The 15,347-nt window shown below is 42.8% G+C and overlaps 1 protein-coding gene across 12 annotated transcripts in view; it reads left to right on the top strand.

The window, feature by feature from the left end:
- The window catches only part of LOC129761766 (syntaxin-binding protein 5), a 722,498-nt gene extending 718,937 nt beyond the window's left edge, over window positions 1-3,561 (top strand). For all 12 annotated transcript variants that reach the window (XM_055759517.1, XM_055759518.1, XM_055759514.1 and 9 more), the window contains one exon: window positions 2,879-3,561. In XM_055759517.1, coding sequence (XP_055615492.1) covers window positions 2,879-3,141 — 263 coding nt within the window. In that variant the 3' untranslated portion in view covers window positions 3,142-3,561. The remainder of the gene's footprint in view (window positions 1-2,878) is intronic.
- The last annotated feature ends 11,786 nt before the right edge of the window (window positions 3,562-15,347 follow it).

Below are 15,347 nucleotides of genomic sequence, written 5' to 3'. Positions count from 1 at the left end.
TACCTACCTATCTACCTGAAAAATGGATTAGTTTACTGTTTACTCTTTATGAATATGTTGATGGTTCTGAAAAGAACCTTTGGTGTTGTGTTTTTGTTATCACTCGATATTCCCATCTTGTTCGGTTAAACCTTCCTGTTTAGCTATTGCGTTTGCCACTCGCCACAGCTTTCACAGTTGGAAAATTTCTTGCTATCCAGCTTGTGACATGTTGTTCAGTAAATTACATTTAATGCGACGTGCCGGAGAAACACTTTGCCACTCACTGAAACTAATTGTTGCCTTGATGAGCGCCGAACCGAAGCTACTCTGTTCTTTATGCGGGTTTTCTGATTGTCGTGAGCAGCTTTGCAAGCCAACTCGAGCACTCCGACGGCCGAAACTCTATAATCGCTGTTAGGTATACTGGTGCTCCGGCACCAATCCGTTCAGCCTAGTTACCCTTGCGGAGCAATCAGTGAATGCGACCAACAGGGAACTGGAGACCTGCACGGTTCGAGTGAGACTTTGCCTTTCGCTTAACTTGTCCTCCTTTGTTACGTCCACGATGCCGATGCCGTACAACCACACGGGTTTACGGTTTGAAAGAAAATAAGATATTTTTTTGGGGTCCGCGTGTTTTATACTCTAGCGGTACACACTCACAGGATAGAGACAAATCGGCAGACTCAGCCAGAGGGGCGAGTCCAACGAGACGAACGAATGAGCGTTAAAAGGGAGCGATGGCAAAAAATACATTCATAGAGGCGAATGAACTGAAAAGTTTAAACCCTCTTAAAGCCAAAAAGAAGAAGTAGAAGAAAATACATTCATTACGATTTGTTCGCTCGTTGGATTCACATGCAGGCTAAAAAGGGTCCTTTTCAGGATCACAAAATTATCTTCAATCTAAAAAGTTTATTGTTTTGTTATCACTCGATATCCCTATCTTGTTCGGCTAAACCTTTCTGTTTAGCGATTGCATTTGCCACTCGCCACAGCTTTCACAGTTGGAAAATTTCTTCCCATCCAGCTTGTGACATATTTTACAGTAAATTACATTCAATGGCACGTCGCATTACCACCACTCAGTATCGGATTGGAGGTAATTTTAACCTGTAATTGAACATTTGCGATGACAGTGGTACAGTGTCAACTTTCAATGTGGGGTCATAATTTGGACCCCGAACTCTATGTTTACAAAAGTGTCCAACTAAATATGTCGCATTACATGTCCGTCCAATTAGTTAAATGTCGAGATAAGTGTAAATTACTGTACTTTCAATCTAGAAGCAATTTAAGAATTGGTGAAAATCAATAAGCTCAGAACAACTGCCAAATTCACATACTCATCATATCCTGGCAAACAAATTATGAAAAAATCAATTTGTGTTTTATTATTATTTTGGATATTGTTTTAGAAAGCATTGAACTGTATTTCCTAAACTCTTTTTTGGAAGGTTTAATGGCCCTGAAAAGCGCCTTGTTTTATGGAATGGTTCCAATTTAGAAAACTTAGTACTCGTGGTTTTGAAAAAAACCATTTCGAACGCCCTCGATGCCGCCTTGTTCTGGATTTGCCACCAAAGCAGTTTGTATAAAGAACAAACTTTTTTCTTCTGTTACCTGATGCCGTTTTGCGATTGCGTTTGCCACTCGCCACTCGCTGCAACTGCCTGTTGTCTTGATGTCCACCGAACCGAATGTGGTCTGTTCCGAATGCGGGTTTTCTTATTGTCGCGAGCAGCTTTGCCAGCTAACTCGATCACTTCGGCGGCCGAAACTATATAACGCCGGCTAGGTGGACTGCTGCACTGGTACTAACGTGATCGGCCTAGCCACCCTTGCGGGGAACTCCAGATCAACACGGTTCGAGCGGGATTTTGCCTTTCCCTTCACTTTTCCTCCTTTATCATGTCCAGACATGGCTGCTTGGATTGGTTTGTTGATGTGTTGTGATGCGAACCGATGTGGTGTACGGTTTGAATGAGAATGATCGTTACGGCAGCGGAGCGGGGATTTTTAAGCTGACTGGCTGGCTCGAGAATTACGCATGTGTGAGACTGCGACCAATGTTTCGTTCATTTTTTTCTTCTTCCTTTCCAATCGTGCTTCATTCTATTTTGCTGCTGCTCTGGTTGCCCGTTTTGGTCGGTACGATTTGAGGAGCACAAAATGGACCAATCAAAAATGGGCACATAGTGTATTTTGACAATGCTTGATATTTCACAATTATTCAATTATTTATCTCCAGAAAAATGAAATGTTATTCGTTATGATAGATGCGTAGATATATTTCCTATCAATTGTTGCAAAAACCTTTGCGATCTATTGAGAAATGCTCGAGTTATAAGCGTTCCAAATCTTGCATTTTTTCCTACTTGTTCAGTGCCTAGATTTCCATTTCACCCCCTATATCTTCCGGTTAGACGTAGTCCTACGTCAAAAGAAAAGCGAGGTAAATTTTCATTGCATTGACATGAAATAAATTGCGACTTACGATCAGCTAGTGTATTGTTTAGCGAGGGCAAGAATCAATCATCAATCAATTATCGTCAACAAATTCTACAATGAAAAAACAATTTCAGAGATTATTCTACTAAGCAGTTGTTTCTAAATTTTCACAGCATTATAGAATAATATCCGAAAGTATAAATAAGCGACTTATATAGAATAACATCGTAGTTCTACGTCAACAATGCGGTCGTATCTTGGACACAACCTCCTATAATGTTTTTTTGTAAGAAAAACAAACGGAAAACGATTTATTCCGTTTTTAACCCGTTCATTACGTCAGTGTGCTCCATCCATAAAAGTATGCACATCACACTGGTGTTCGTAACGAAAGGGTTAAATCTATGATCTATAATAATATGTATCTATCTCTATATTCTTACAGTTGGCGAATCTAGTGGAAAAGCAAACAAATCAGTTGCTAAACATATCCCTGGTTCTAGCAGCAACATTCAGGAGCTGAATACAAGAACTATATCTGCAACATCAGAAGTTGGTCGAGCCCACCAACTGATGCTAGAAAGAGGGGATAAACTAGGACAACTTGAGGAAAGAACTGAACGTATGGCTAGTGAAGCACAACAGTTTTCTAACTCGGCACATTTATTAATGAATAAATATAAAGATAAAAAATGGTATCAATTGTAATTTGTGTAGTATAGACATTGATAAGTAGAATGTAGAATCATCAGAATAGAATATTCCTACAAATAGAAAAATTGTTATCTTTTTAACTCTTTTACTTAAAAGAATGAAAGTGGAATGTGTAGGAATTTCTTCCACGGCATAATTGATGAATTGTCACAATTATGAGAATGTATCGTTATTAGGTACAGAAACGTTATATGTAAGAAAACGCTCGAAACAAACAACGACCACGCCGCTGCTTTAGTTGTTACGACTGCTTTAGAATAAAAATGTTATAGATGATTGATCCAAATATGTGTGCGCTGTAGTCTGTGCGACAAACAGATGTTGTAAATATTGCATTTTAATAGTAACTATGAATGTAAATATGTTGTTAACGCTAGGTCATTGCATAATAAAACTGAGCGAAATATTTTTAAACATTTGCATTTTTTGAAACTATCACAACCAATCTAATCTATCTATGTAAATAAAAATGTTAGCAAAATCTGTTGGTAAGCGGAAAACCCGAAGAAGGGATGGTCCGATTCTAGCCTTCTTTATTTTGTTGTATTCGTTACTTCCCGTAAAACAATATAGTGGAGAGAAAAATCGGAAAATTTTCGAAAAATCCTGAAGGAAGGGGTCGGAAAATTCGGAAAATTGAATTCCCACATGTTCGAAAATACCTCATAATAAGCGTTGTTAGTCTATTCGATCTTTGCGCTATCGAAGTTGATCTTTGTTCGTAAGTGGAAATGGATTTTCAGGCGAAATAACGCATTTTTTTTTGACGTAGGACTACGTCTAACCGGAAGATATAGGGGGTAAAATGAAAATCTAGGCACTAAACAAGTAGGAAAAAATGCAAGATTTGAAACGCTTATAACTCGAGCATTTCTCAATAGATCGCAAAGGTTTTTGCATCAATTGATAGGAAATATATCTACGCATCTATCATAACGAATAACATTTTTTCTTGAGCTAAATAATTGAATAATTGTGAAATATCAAGCATTGTCCAAATGCACTATGTGCCCATTTTTGATTGGTCCATTTTGTGCTCCTCAAATCGTACCGACCAAAACGGGCAACCAGAGCAGCAGCGAAATACAATGAAGCACGATTGGAAAGGAAAAAGAAAAAAATGGGTAGGTTATATCTATGATATAACCACAAGGTTGACGTGGGACTACCTCAGCTTAGCAATCATTTGTTTGTTAGATTAAAATTTTGATTGAATGCAGCAATTTCCGAATTCAATTGAATTCAATATATTTGCTTTGTGAGTAAAAAGATAGTATAATGCCATGTAAGGTCAATTCATGCAATAGATTATGTTCTTCGTTACTGTCTGTGTTAAACAAACACATTTCAGTCAGAATAAAAATGACCCCGATTTGCATGTATTTGCAATGCCGATTTCTCCAGGCACCTTGGTAGAAGTCTTTATTAGGTAAACACATTTCAGTCGGAACAAAAATACCCCTGACCTGCATGAATATGCAATGCCAATTTCCCCACGCTCCTTGGATTTAAAGTCTGTGTTAGGGAAACACATTTCAGTCGGAAGAAAAAAACTCCAATCTGCATGAGTTTGTAATGCCAATTTCCTCAGGCACCTTAGTTCTGAAGTCTGTGCTGGGGAAATACATTTCAGTCGGAACAAAAATGCCCCCGACTTGCATGTATTTGCAATACCAATTTACCCAAGCTCCACATTTCAGTCGGAATAAAAATATCCCCAACTTCAATGTATTTGCAATGCCGATTTCTCTAAAGCTGCTTGGTTTTGAAGTCTGTGTTAGGGAACACAGATCGGTGCGAACAAAAGTTCCCATACTTTCATGTGTTTGCGATGCCGATTTCCCCAAGGCTGCTTGGTTTTGATGGCTGTGTTGGGGAAACCGTGAATCGGGCCTTTTAAAACGAGGTAGTTGGGGCGTTTAGATAACGGTTAACATTTTACAGTTATACAATTGTTTATCTGATGAAAAATAACATTTTATTAATTGCGATAGAAGCGTAGGAATATTCCGTATCAATTGATGCAAACATCTTTCCGATCCAGTAAGAAATGTTCGAGTTATAAGCATTCGGAATCTTTCATTTTTTCCAGCATGTTCTATGTTTAGGTTTTCATTTTACCCCCCATATACTCCGGTTAGACGTAGTCCCACGTCAAAATATGAACGAAACATTGGTCGCAGTCTCACACATGCGTAATTCTTGAGCCAGCCAGTCAGCTTAAAAATCCCTGAACTGGATAACATCTCTGCTGGACGGGCTGGACGGCGAGGGATCGAGTGCCTTTCTCAAGGCAAGAGGGCGGAGGTGGTAGCGCTGGAGTAGAATAGAGTAGAGTTTTCAAAGGGCCTTTCTCAAGGCTAGAGACGAATGAACTGAAAAAGTTTAAAGTCTCTATAATACAATACCTTCCTTCTTTCCTTCCGTAGCGATCATTCTTTGTGTGGACACCGACTGGACAACATAGTTGCTGGACGGGCTGGACGGCGAGGGATCGAGTGCCTTTCTCAAGGCAAGAGGGCGGAGGTGGTAGCGCTGGAGTAGAATAGAGTAGAGTTTTCAAAGGGCCTTTCTCAAGACTAGAGACGAATGAACTGCAAAAGTTTAAAGTCTCTATAATACAATACCTTCCTTCCTTCCGTAGCGATCATTCTCATCTAAACCGTACACCACATCGTTTCGCATCACATCATATCACATCAACAAACCAACACAAGCAGCCATGTCTGGACATGGCAAAGGAGTTTCCAAAAATCCCGCTCGAACCGTGTTGGCTTGCATTCCCCGTATGTGTATTCGCCAATTGCTCCGCAAGGGTAGCTAGGCCGAGCGCGTTGATACCAGTGCACCAGTCCACCTAGCCGGCGTTATATAGTTTCGGCCGTTGTAGTGATCGAGTTAGCTAGCAAGCTGCTCGCGACGATAAGAAAACCCGCCTACAGAACAGACGAGAGGCAAACGCAATCGCAAAACGGCATCAGGTAGAAGAAGAAATAAGTTTGTTTATACAGTCTGAAAAGCGCCGGCAAAACCAGCCACCGTAAAAGACGGCGCTTTTCAGTGTCATTAAACAATTCAAAGAAGAGTTATTAAAAGCTATTCACAATACCAATGCCTTCTAAAGTGACATAATATGACATATAATATGAATTGAATTATTTTGTTTATGCTTGTTTTGAGCTTATTGGCGGTTAGGGTCTTTTAAATTGATCATTCAGTTTTCACAAACCCAGATATGGTTTCCGAATTAAAAGTGGCTTCAAATTACAACACATTGTATGCAGGATGGCATCACCGAATTTTCTCGATAGCAAGAACTGCTTTCTTTGGTTGATAACTGATGTTGAAAATTGTCTGACGTTACATCTGCATTGTATAGAAACATAACTAAGGAGCAATGTGATGAGCTATGTATTTCCTGCTGCTCTGTTCTTATTTTTCGTGTGGACACCGACTGGACAACATCGTTGCTGGACGGCGAGGGATCGAGTGCCTTTCTCAAGGCAAGAGGGCGGAGGTGGTAGCGCTGGAGTAAAGTAGAGTAGAGTTTTCAAAGGGCCTTTCTCAAGGCTAGAGACGAATGAACTGCAAAAGATTAAAGTCTCTATAATACAATACCTTCCTTCCTTCCTTCTTATTTTAAAGGACTTCAATCAATTTACTGTTGGTTTTTAAGAACGCTTATAGCTAGTCTATTTCTCGACAGATCGTAGAGTTCGTCTCCAAAACCTCAGTTCTTTTTCATTTTTATTTACATTGTTTGCGGAGACTAAAAAAATTTAACAATTCATTCGTCTCCGAAGCCACAGTTTAAGGTACGGTAATGTGCTCAATGGTGAAATATATGATAGTGAATGAGCTGATCACCACCTATGAATTCCCTATCACAGTCATCATTTTGATAGTAAGATATGTGCATACGCCAAAAGATGCCCGGCGTTGAACATTTAATAAGCCTTCAGAAAAAAATCAAGAATCAACTATAAGATAGTGAAAAAAAAATGAGACAATTTGTAAAAAAACGCAAAAACACAACACCAAAGGTTCTTTTCAGAACTCCCAAAATGTTCATAAAGAGTAAACAGTAAACTAATCCATATTTCAGGTAGATAGGACAATATATTTAAAATATACATTTAGCAAAAGCTGTCCCCTTTGTATAGTCCTACGTCACTCCGGTTATGTCCCCGACATTACCCACCCGTCTTTTTTTGCAGACTTATCTCACTTCTTAACTAGGCGAACCTAGCCAGAATTTTCACCTGTCCCCGGGCTTCTGAATACCAAAGGGGGACTAGGCTCTGCGGAATGCACGTATCTGCATGCTCGTGCTGTTTTAGTCCTGACCGAGAAATTGTCGGACAATAGCGCAGGTGCTAAGGATGACCGACTTTTGGATGCCGGCCAATTCCTTCTCCATGCTCAACACCTTTAGCGCTTCCAGAAGAGTCTTCGGGACAATTCCAGTCCCAGAGAAAACGACTGGAACAATTCTTGGGACCCCCTTAGCCCTCACAGTTCCTTGAGCTCCACGGCCAATGGTCGGTACTTGCAGATTTTGCGACCGTGGGTCACCTCCAGATTCTGGTTCAGTGGAATAGCGACATCGATGATGGTGACTTTGCGGTCGCTCTTGTCGTAAACCATTATATCTGGGCGGTTGTGGTGGATCGAGAGGTCGGTCAGAACAGTGCGATCCCAGTACAGCTTGAAACGGTCATTTTCCAGGACAGGTGCAGGCAGGTACCGGTAGTTTGGTACGTTGTCTTCCAGTAGAGCACATTGGAGCGCCAGTTGTCGGTGAACAATACGGGCCACGTTGTTGTGGCGCTCGGTGTAGGCTGCTTTGGCCAAAACGGGACAGCCTCCCATAATGTGCTCTATGTTTTCACCTGGTTGAAGGCACATCCGGCAAATGTCATCAACGTCTTGATGCCAACCGTACCGCCTGCAGTTTCTCGTCGGCATTATCCTGTCCTGGATGGCTATCATGTCGGCTTCTACTACTGAAGAGAGTTCACCACGCGTTAGCCACAGCATCTAATCTGTGGCTAACGCGTGGTGCCTTGTCGACGTGTGGCCGATTCAGTTGATGGGGGTGGACACCATGCACATGCACTGCTCCCAAGCTGAAATCTTCTCCTCCACTGTCTGCAGGTTGCAGTTGAGTTGGTACTCCGCTTGCGCCAAGTGCAGAGCGCTGTATCCTCTGTCAGCGGCGCAGACAGCCCGGTATAGCGCGTTTTGGTTGGCGCGTTCTGCGAAGTACTCGCGCAGTTGTCGTACCTGGGCAACACACAGTGCAGATATGTCGACTATTCCAAGTCCCCCTTCTTTGCGTGGTAGTGAAACTCTCTCCAGCGCCGATTGAGGATGGTGTATTCCGGCCTCTTTGAATGCTTTCCTCATCCTCCTCTCAAGGTCCTCTAGGTCAGTTTTGCTCCATTTGACTACACCAAAACTGAAGGTCAGCAGGGGAATGTGTTGATCGCGCGTACCTTGTTCCCCGCGTTGAGGAAAGTCCTCAGGACACAGTTCACTCGACTCAAGAACTTGTCTCGCAGCTCCGTCTTGATGTCGGAGTGGCGAATCCCGGTGAGCTGTCGGAATCCAAGGTATTTGTAGGATTCGCCACGAACCATGTCTTGTATAAACTCGCCGTCATACACCTCGTAGCCTCCGGATTCGGTAAGTTGTCCCTTTAGCAGGTGGACACAGCGGCACTTGTCGAGGTCGAACTCCATGCAGATGTCCAGGCTTATTTCTTCGACAACCCGGATAGCTACACCTAGACGCTGACGTGAATCAGCGTAGACCTTGAGATCGTCCATGTAAAAGGTATGAGTCACTTCTTCGTGTGCGCCGTCGCCATACATTTTGTAGAGCTCCAATACCCGGACGAGAAACGAGTGAGGTATGGAGTCATAAGCCTTCCTGTAATCGATATAGGCCATGCTTAGGCTCCGCTGGTTATAAACCGCCTGGCCGACTATGGCTGCGTTGATGATGGCCTGGTCTTTGCACCCATGCGTATTTTTTCTGCATCCTTTCCGCTCTTATGCTATGACGTGGTGTTGTTCGCAGTAGGCAGAAACTTTGGCGGTTATGATGCTTCTTAATATCTTGTACAGACTCGATAGGCACGTTATCGGAACCCACGCTCAATTGCTGCACCAGCAAAGTTCTGTAGGCCGCACGATCACAGCAACTTGGTGACATAATTTCGCCGTTCTGCTGCCTCTTTTGTACGCCATCAGTCTTCCAATTGCGGCGCGCTTGTTTAGGATCCGTTGCTCCAATCCCCTTCACCATGGAGGCTCAAGCTTTTCACGGAGATGTTGGAGCAGTCCGCCTCTTGGCCTTATACGGTATCCTAAACTTTTGACGGTCGCCACAGCAGCACAGTAAACCTTCAGTTGCAGCTCCTCCATGTTCTCAGCATGAACCAAGTGCAGCGGAAGAACGTGCTCGTTCATGAGCTTTACTGCACTTGTCAGCCTGCGAGAATGCTGCAACTTCGGGATCCTGGGGCGCGACAATGGGTCTATGTCACGAAACTGTGAGAGCGCCTCGTCGTAGTGGAAGACCAGATCGCGTAGTAGTTGTTGATCTGGCTGTGGATCTTCTGCCTCAGGGGGTTATTGTGCTGTTGCCTCCACTGGTGCTGATTCGCGTGCCCCATTCGCTAATGAATTGCTCAGCCGTACTGAACTTCGTCTCGACACATCGCTTGCTCTGTTTGTTCTAGAGCTTATTTCTCTCTGCACCTGCTGCTTGATCTAATCGACTTGCGTTTGGGAGAGCATATTGGTGCGTACAATCGCTCTACGCCTCGCGTTCATCGCGTTTTGGTCAAGCCTCCCGACGAACTCTGGATACGCATCCTCGAATAATGTGAGTATTCGAGGGCGACCGCTCATGTCCGTCTCCAAAGCAGTGCAGATGTAATAGGCACGGATCACGAATTCGTTCATTTCGTGTGTCCACATGATCCGTCGCCTAGTGGTACCCACAAGTGTGGACGACTGTCGTCTGGCAGTCGCAACACGTTTCGTAGGCGCAGCGTTTCTTGGGTGATGTCGATTGCTGCTGTTTCCTTGTGGCGGAAGCTCTTCGGGTTGAACCCGGCTGGTGGCCCGCTCTTGCACCTCGCCCTCCAGCCGCTGACCGCTCGCTCTTACGCCCGTTCCAGGACCGGCTCCAGTTCGGGGACCCTCCTCGGGTGATCGTAGCTCCATTTCATGGGTGTATTTCCTTTGCCCGGGAGACAGCGGGTTGGCAAGGTATATTAGAGTCCCACCTTGCCAGAGGAACCTTTTCGGGGCGCCGCCCCTAACATGGAGACAGACGCACCCCTAAACCTCCAATGACCCGGAAGGCCTTCCCCGGGAGAGACTGTGACTCGCTCGCACTCGCTTTTTTTTTTTGATAGAAAAGAAAATCGGAGACGAATGAATCGTTAGATTGAAAGTCTCCGCTTAAATCTAACGATTCATTTGTCTCCGATTTTCTTTTCTACTATTTTTGACGTAGGACTACGTATAACCGGAAGATATAGGGGTAAAATGGAAATCTAGGCACTGAACAAGTAGGAAAAAATGCAAGATTTGGAACGCTTATAACTCGAGCATTTCTCAATAGATCGCAGAGGTTTTTGCATCAATAGATAGGAAATATCTACGCATCTATCATAATGAATAACATTTCATTTTTCTTGAGATAAATAATTGAATAATTGTGAAATATCAAGCATTGTCCAAATGCACTATGTGCCCATTTTTGATTGGTCCATTCTGTGCTCCTCAAATCGTACCGACCAAAACGGGCAACCAGAGCAGCAGCGAAATAGAATGAAGCACGATTGGAAAGGAAAAAGAAAAAAGACGGGTGGGTAATGTCGGGGACATAACCGGAGTGACGTAGGACTATACAAAGGGAACAGCTTTTGTTAAATATATATTTTAAATATATTGTTTTATTTTCTTCTCCTACGTGAATACCTACCTATCCACCTGAAAAATGGAGTAATTTACTGTTTACTCTTTATGAACATGTTGGTGGTTCTGAAAAGAACCTTTTGTATTGTGTTTTTGTTAACACTCGATATCCCCATCTTGTTCGGTTAAACCTTCCTGTTTAGCTATTGCGTTTGCCACTCGCCACAGCTTTCACAGCTGGAAAATTTCTTCCCATCCAGCTTGTGACATGTTGTACAGTAAGTTACATTCAATGCGACGTGCTGAAGCACCACTCAGTGTCGCATTGGAGACGATTTTAACCTGCAATTGAACATTTCCGATGACAGTGGTACAGTGTCTACTTTCAATGTGGGGTCATAATTTGGACCCCGAACTCTATGTTTACAAAAATGTTCAACTAAATATGTCGTATTACAGGTCCGTCCAATTAGCTATATGTCTAGCTAAATATAAATTACTGTACTTTCAATCTAGAAGCAATTTAAGAATTGGTGAAAATTGAATAATCGGGAAAGTCCCCAACCATCAATAAGCTCAGAACAACTGCCAAATTCTCATACTCATCATATCCTGGCAAACAATATATAGACAAACTTTTTCCTTCTTCTACCTGCTGCCGTTTTACGATTGCGTTTGCCACTCGCTGAAACTAGTTGTTGCTTTGATGAGCGCCGAACCGAAGCTGCTCTGTTCCTGATGCGGATTTTCTGATTGTCGTGAGCAGCTTTGCAAGCCAACTTGAGCACTCCGACGGCCAAACCTCTCTAATCGCTGTTAGGTATACTGGTGCTCCGGCATCAATCCGTTCGGCCTAGTTATCCTTGCGGAGCAATCAGTGAATGCGACCAACAGGGAACTGGAGACCTGCACGGTTCGAGTGAGACTTTGCCTTTCCCTTAACTTGTCCTCCTTTGTTACGTCCACACGTCCACGTTGCTGCTTGTTTTCTTTTTATGATGCGATGCGATGTTAAACGATGCCGTACAACCACACGGGTTTACGGTTTGAAAGAAAATAAGATATTTTTTTGGGGTCCGCGTGTTTTATACTCTACACACTCACACTCACACTCACAGGATAGAGACAAATCGGCAGACTCAGCCAAAGGGGCGAGTCCAACGAGACAAACGAATGAGCGTTAAAAGGCAGCGATGGCAAAAAAATACATTAGAGGCGAATGAACTGCAAAGTTAAAGCCTCTTAAAAACAAAGAAGAAGAAGAAGAAGAAAAATACATTCATTACGATTTGTTCGCTCGTTGGATTCACATGCAGGCTAAAAAGGGTCCTTTTCAGGATCACAAAATTATCTTTGATCTAAAGAGTTTATTGTTTTGTTATCACTCGATATCCCCATCTTGTTCGGTTAAACCTTCCTGTTTAGCGATTTGTTGCCACTCGCCACAGCTTGCACAGTTTGAAAATTTCCTCCCATCCAGCTTTGTGACATGTTGTACAGTAAATTACATTCAATGCGACGTGCCGAAGCACCGCTCAGTGTCGCATTGGAGGCGATTTTAACCTTTAATTGAACATTTCCGTTGACAGTGGTACAGTGTCGACTTTCAATGTGGGGTCATAATTTCGATCTCTATGTTTACTAAAATGTCCAATTAAATATGTCACATTACTGGTCCGTCCAATTAGCTAAATGTCGAACTAATTGTAAATTACTGTACAATTTAAGAATTGGTGAAAATTGAATAATCAGGAAAGTCCCCAACTATCAATAAGCTCAGAACAACTGCCAAATTCACATACTCATCAGATCCTGGCAAACAAAATATGAAAAAATCAATTTGTGTTTTATTATTATTTTGAATATTATTTTAGAAAGCATTGAACTGTATTTCGTAAACTGCTTTTTGAAAGGTTTAATGGCCCTGATAAGCGCCGTATTTTATGGAATGGTTCAAATTTAGAAAATTTAGTACTCGTGGTTTTGAAAAAAACTGGATTTGCCACCAGAGCAGATTGTATAAAGAACAAATTTTTTTCTTCTGCTACCAGCTGCCGTTTTGCGATTGCGTTTGCCACTCGCCACTCGCTGCAACTGCCTGTTGTCTTGATGTCCACCGAACCGAATGTGTTCTGTTCCGAATGCGGGTTTTCTTATCGTCGCGAGCAGCTTTGCCAGCTAACTCGATCACTTCGGCGGCCGAAACTATATAACGCCGGCTAGGTGGACTGGTGCACTGGTACTAACGCGCTCGGCCTAGCTACTCTTGCGGGGAACTCCACACCAACACGGTTCGAGCGAGATTTTGCCTTTCCCTTCACTTTTCCTCCTTTGCCATGTCCACACATGGCTGCTTGGGTTGGTTTGTTGATGTGTTGTGATGCGAACCGATGTGGTGTACGGTTTGAATGAGAATGATCGTTACGCCAGCGGAGCGAGGATTTTAAGTTGACTGGATGGCTCGAGTATTACGCATGTGTGAGACTGCGACCAATGTTTCGTTCATTTTTTTTCTTTTTCCTTTCAATCGTGCTTCATTCTATTTCGCTGCTGCTCTGGTTGCCCGTTTTGGTCGGTACGATTTGAGGAGCACAAAATGGATCAATCAAAAATGGGCACATAGTGCATTTGGACAATGCTTGATATTTCACAATTATTCAATTATTTATCTCAAGAAAAATTAAATGTTATTCGTTATGATAGATGCGTAGATATATTTCCTATCAATTGATGCAAAAACCTTTGCGATCTATTGAGAAATGCTCGAGTTATAAGCGTTCCAAATCTTGCATTTTTTCCTACTTGTTCAGTGCCTAGATTTCCATTTCACCCCCTATATCTTCCGGTTAGACGTAGTCCTACGTCAAAAAATGAACGAAACATTGGTCGCAGTCTCACACATGCGTAATTCTCGAGCCAGCCAGTCAGCTTAAAAATCCCCGCTCCGCTGCCGTAACGATCATTCTTTGTGTGGACACCGACTGGACAACATCGTTGCTGGACGAGCTGGACGGCGAGGGATCGAGTGCCTTTCTCAAGGCAAGAGGGCGGAGGTGGTGGCGCTGGAGTAGAGTAGAGTAGAGTTTTCAAAGGGCCTTTCTCAAGGCTAGAGACGAATGAACTGCAAAAGTTTAAAGTCTCTATAATACAATACCTTCCTTCCTTCCGTAACGATCATTCTTTGTGTGGACACCGACTGGACAACATCGTTGCTGGACGAGCTGGACGGCGAGGGATCGAGTGCCTTTCTCAAGGCAAGAGGGCGGAGGTGGTAGCGCTGAAGTAGAGTAGAGTAGAGTTTTCAAAGGGCCTTTCTCAAGGCTAGAGACGAATGAACTGCAAAAGTTTAAAGTCTCTATAATACAAGACCTTCCTTCCTTCCGTAACGATCATGCTCATCGAAACCGTACACCAAATCATTTCGCATCCATCACATTAACAAACCAACACAAGCAGCCATGTCTGGATATGACAAAGGAGGAAAAGTGAAGGGAAAGGCAAAATCCCGCTCGAACCGTGTTAGCCTGCGATTCCCCGTAGGTGAATTCGCCAATTACTCCGCAAGGGTAGCTAGGCCGAGCGCGTTAGTTCCAGTACACCAGTCCACCTAGCGTTACAAAGTTTCGGCCGCCGAAGTGATCGAGTTGGCTGGCAAAGCTGCTCGCGACGATAAGAAAACCCGCATTCAGAACAGAACACATTCGGTTCGGTGGACATCACGACAACAGGCAGTTGCAGCGAGTGGCGAGTGGCACACGCAATCGCAAAACGGCAGCAGGTAGCAGAAGAAAAAAGTTTATTCTTTATACAATCTGCTTTGGTGGCAAATCCAGAACAAGGCGGCATCGAGTGCGTTCGAAATGGTTTTTTTCAAAACCACGAGTTCTAAGTTTTCTAAAATTCCATAAAACACGGCGCTTATCAGGGCCATTAAACCTTTCAAAAAAGAGTTTACGAAATATAGTTCAATGCTTTCTAAAATAATATCCAAAATAATAATAAAACACAAATTGATTTTTTCATAATTGGTTTGCCAGGATCTGATGAGTATGTGGATTTGGCAGTTGTTGTGAGTTTGTTGATAGTTGGGGACTTTCCTGATTATTCAATTTTCACCAATTCTTAAATTGTTTCCAGATTGAAAATACAGTAATTTACAATTAGTTCGACATTTAGTTAATTGGACGGTCATGTAATGCGACATATTTAGTTGGACATTTTTGTAAACATTGATCCAAATCATGACCCCACATTGAAAGTCGA

The sequence above is a fragment of the Toxorhynchites rutilus genome, chromosome 1 (assembly GCF_029784135.1).
Source record: "Toxorhynchites rutilus septentrionalis strain SRP chromosome 1, ASM2978413v1, whole genome shotgun sequence".
In the NCBI taxonomy this organism is placed as follows: domain Eukaryota; kingdom Metazoa; phylum Arthropoda; class Insecta; order Diptera; family Culicidae; genus Toxorhynchites; species Toxorhynchites rutilus.
The sequence above is the reverse complement of the archived record's forward strand: the minus strand, read 5'-3'. Positions and strand labels throughout refer to the sequence as shown.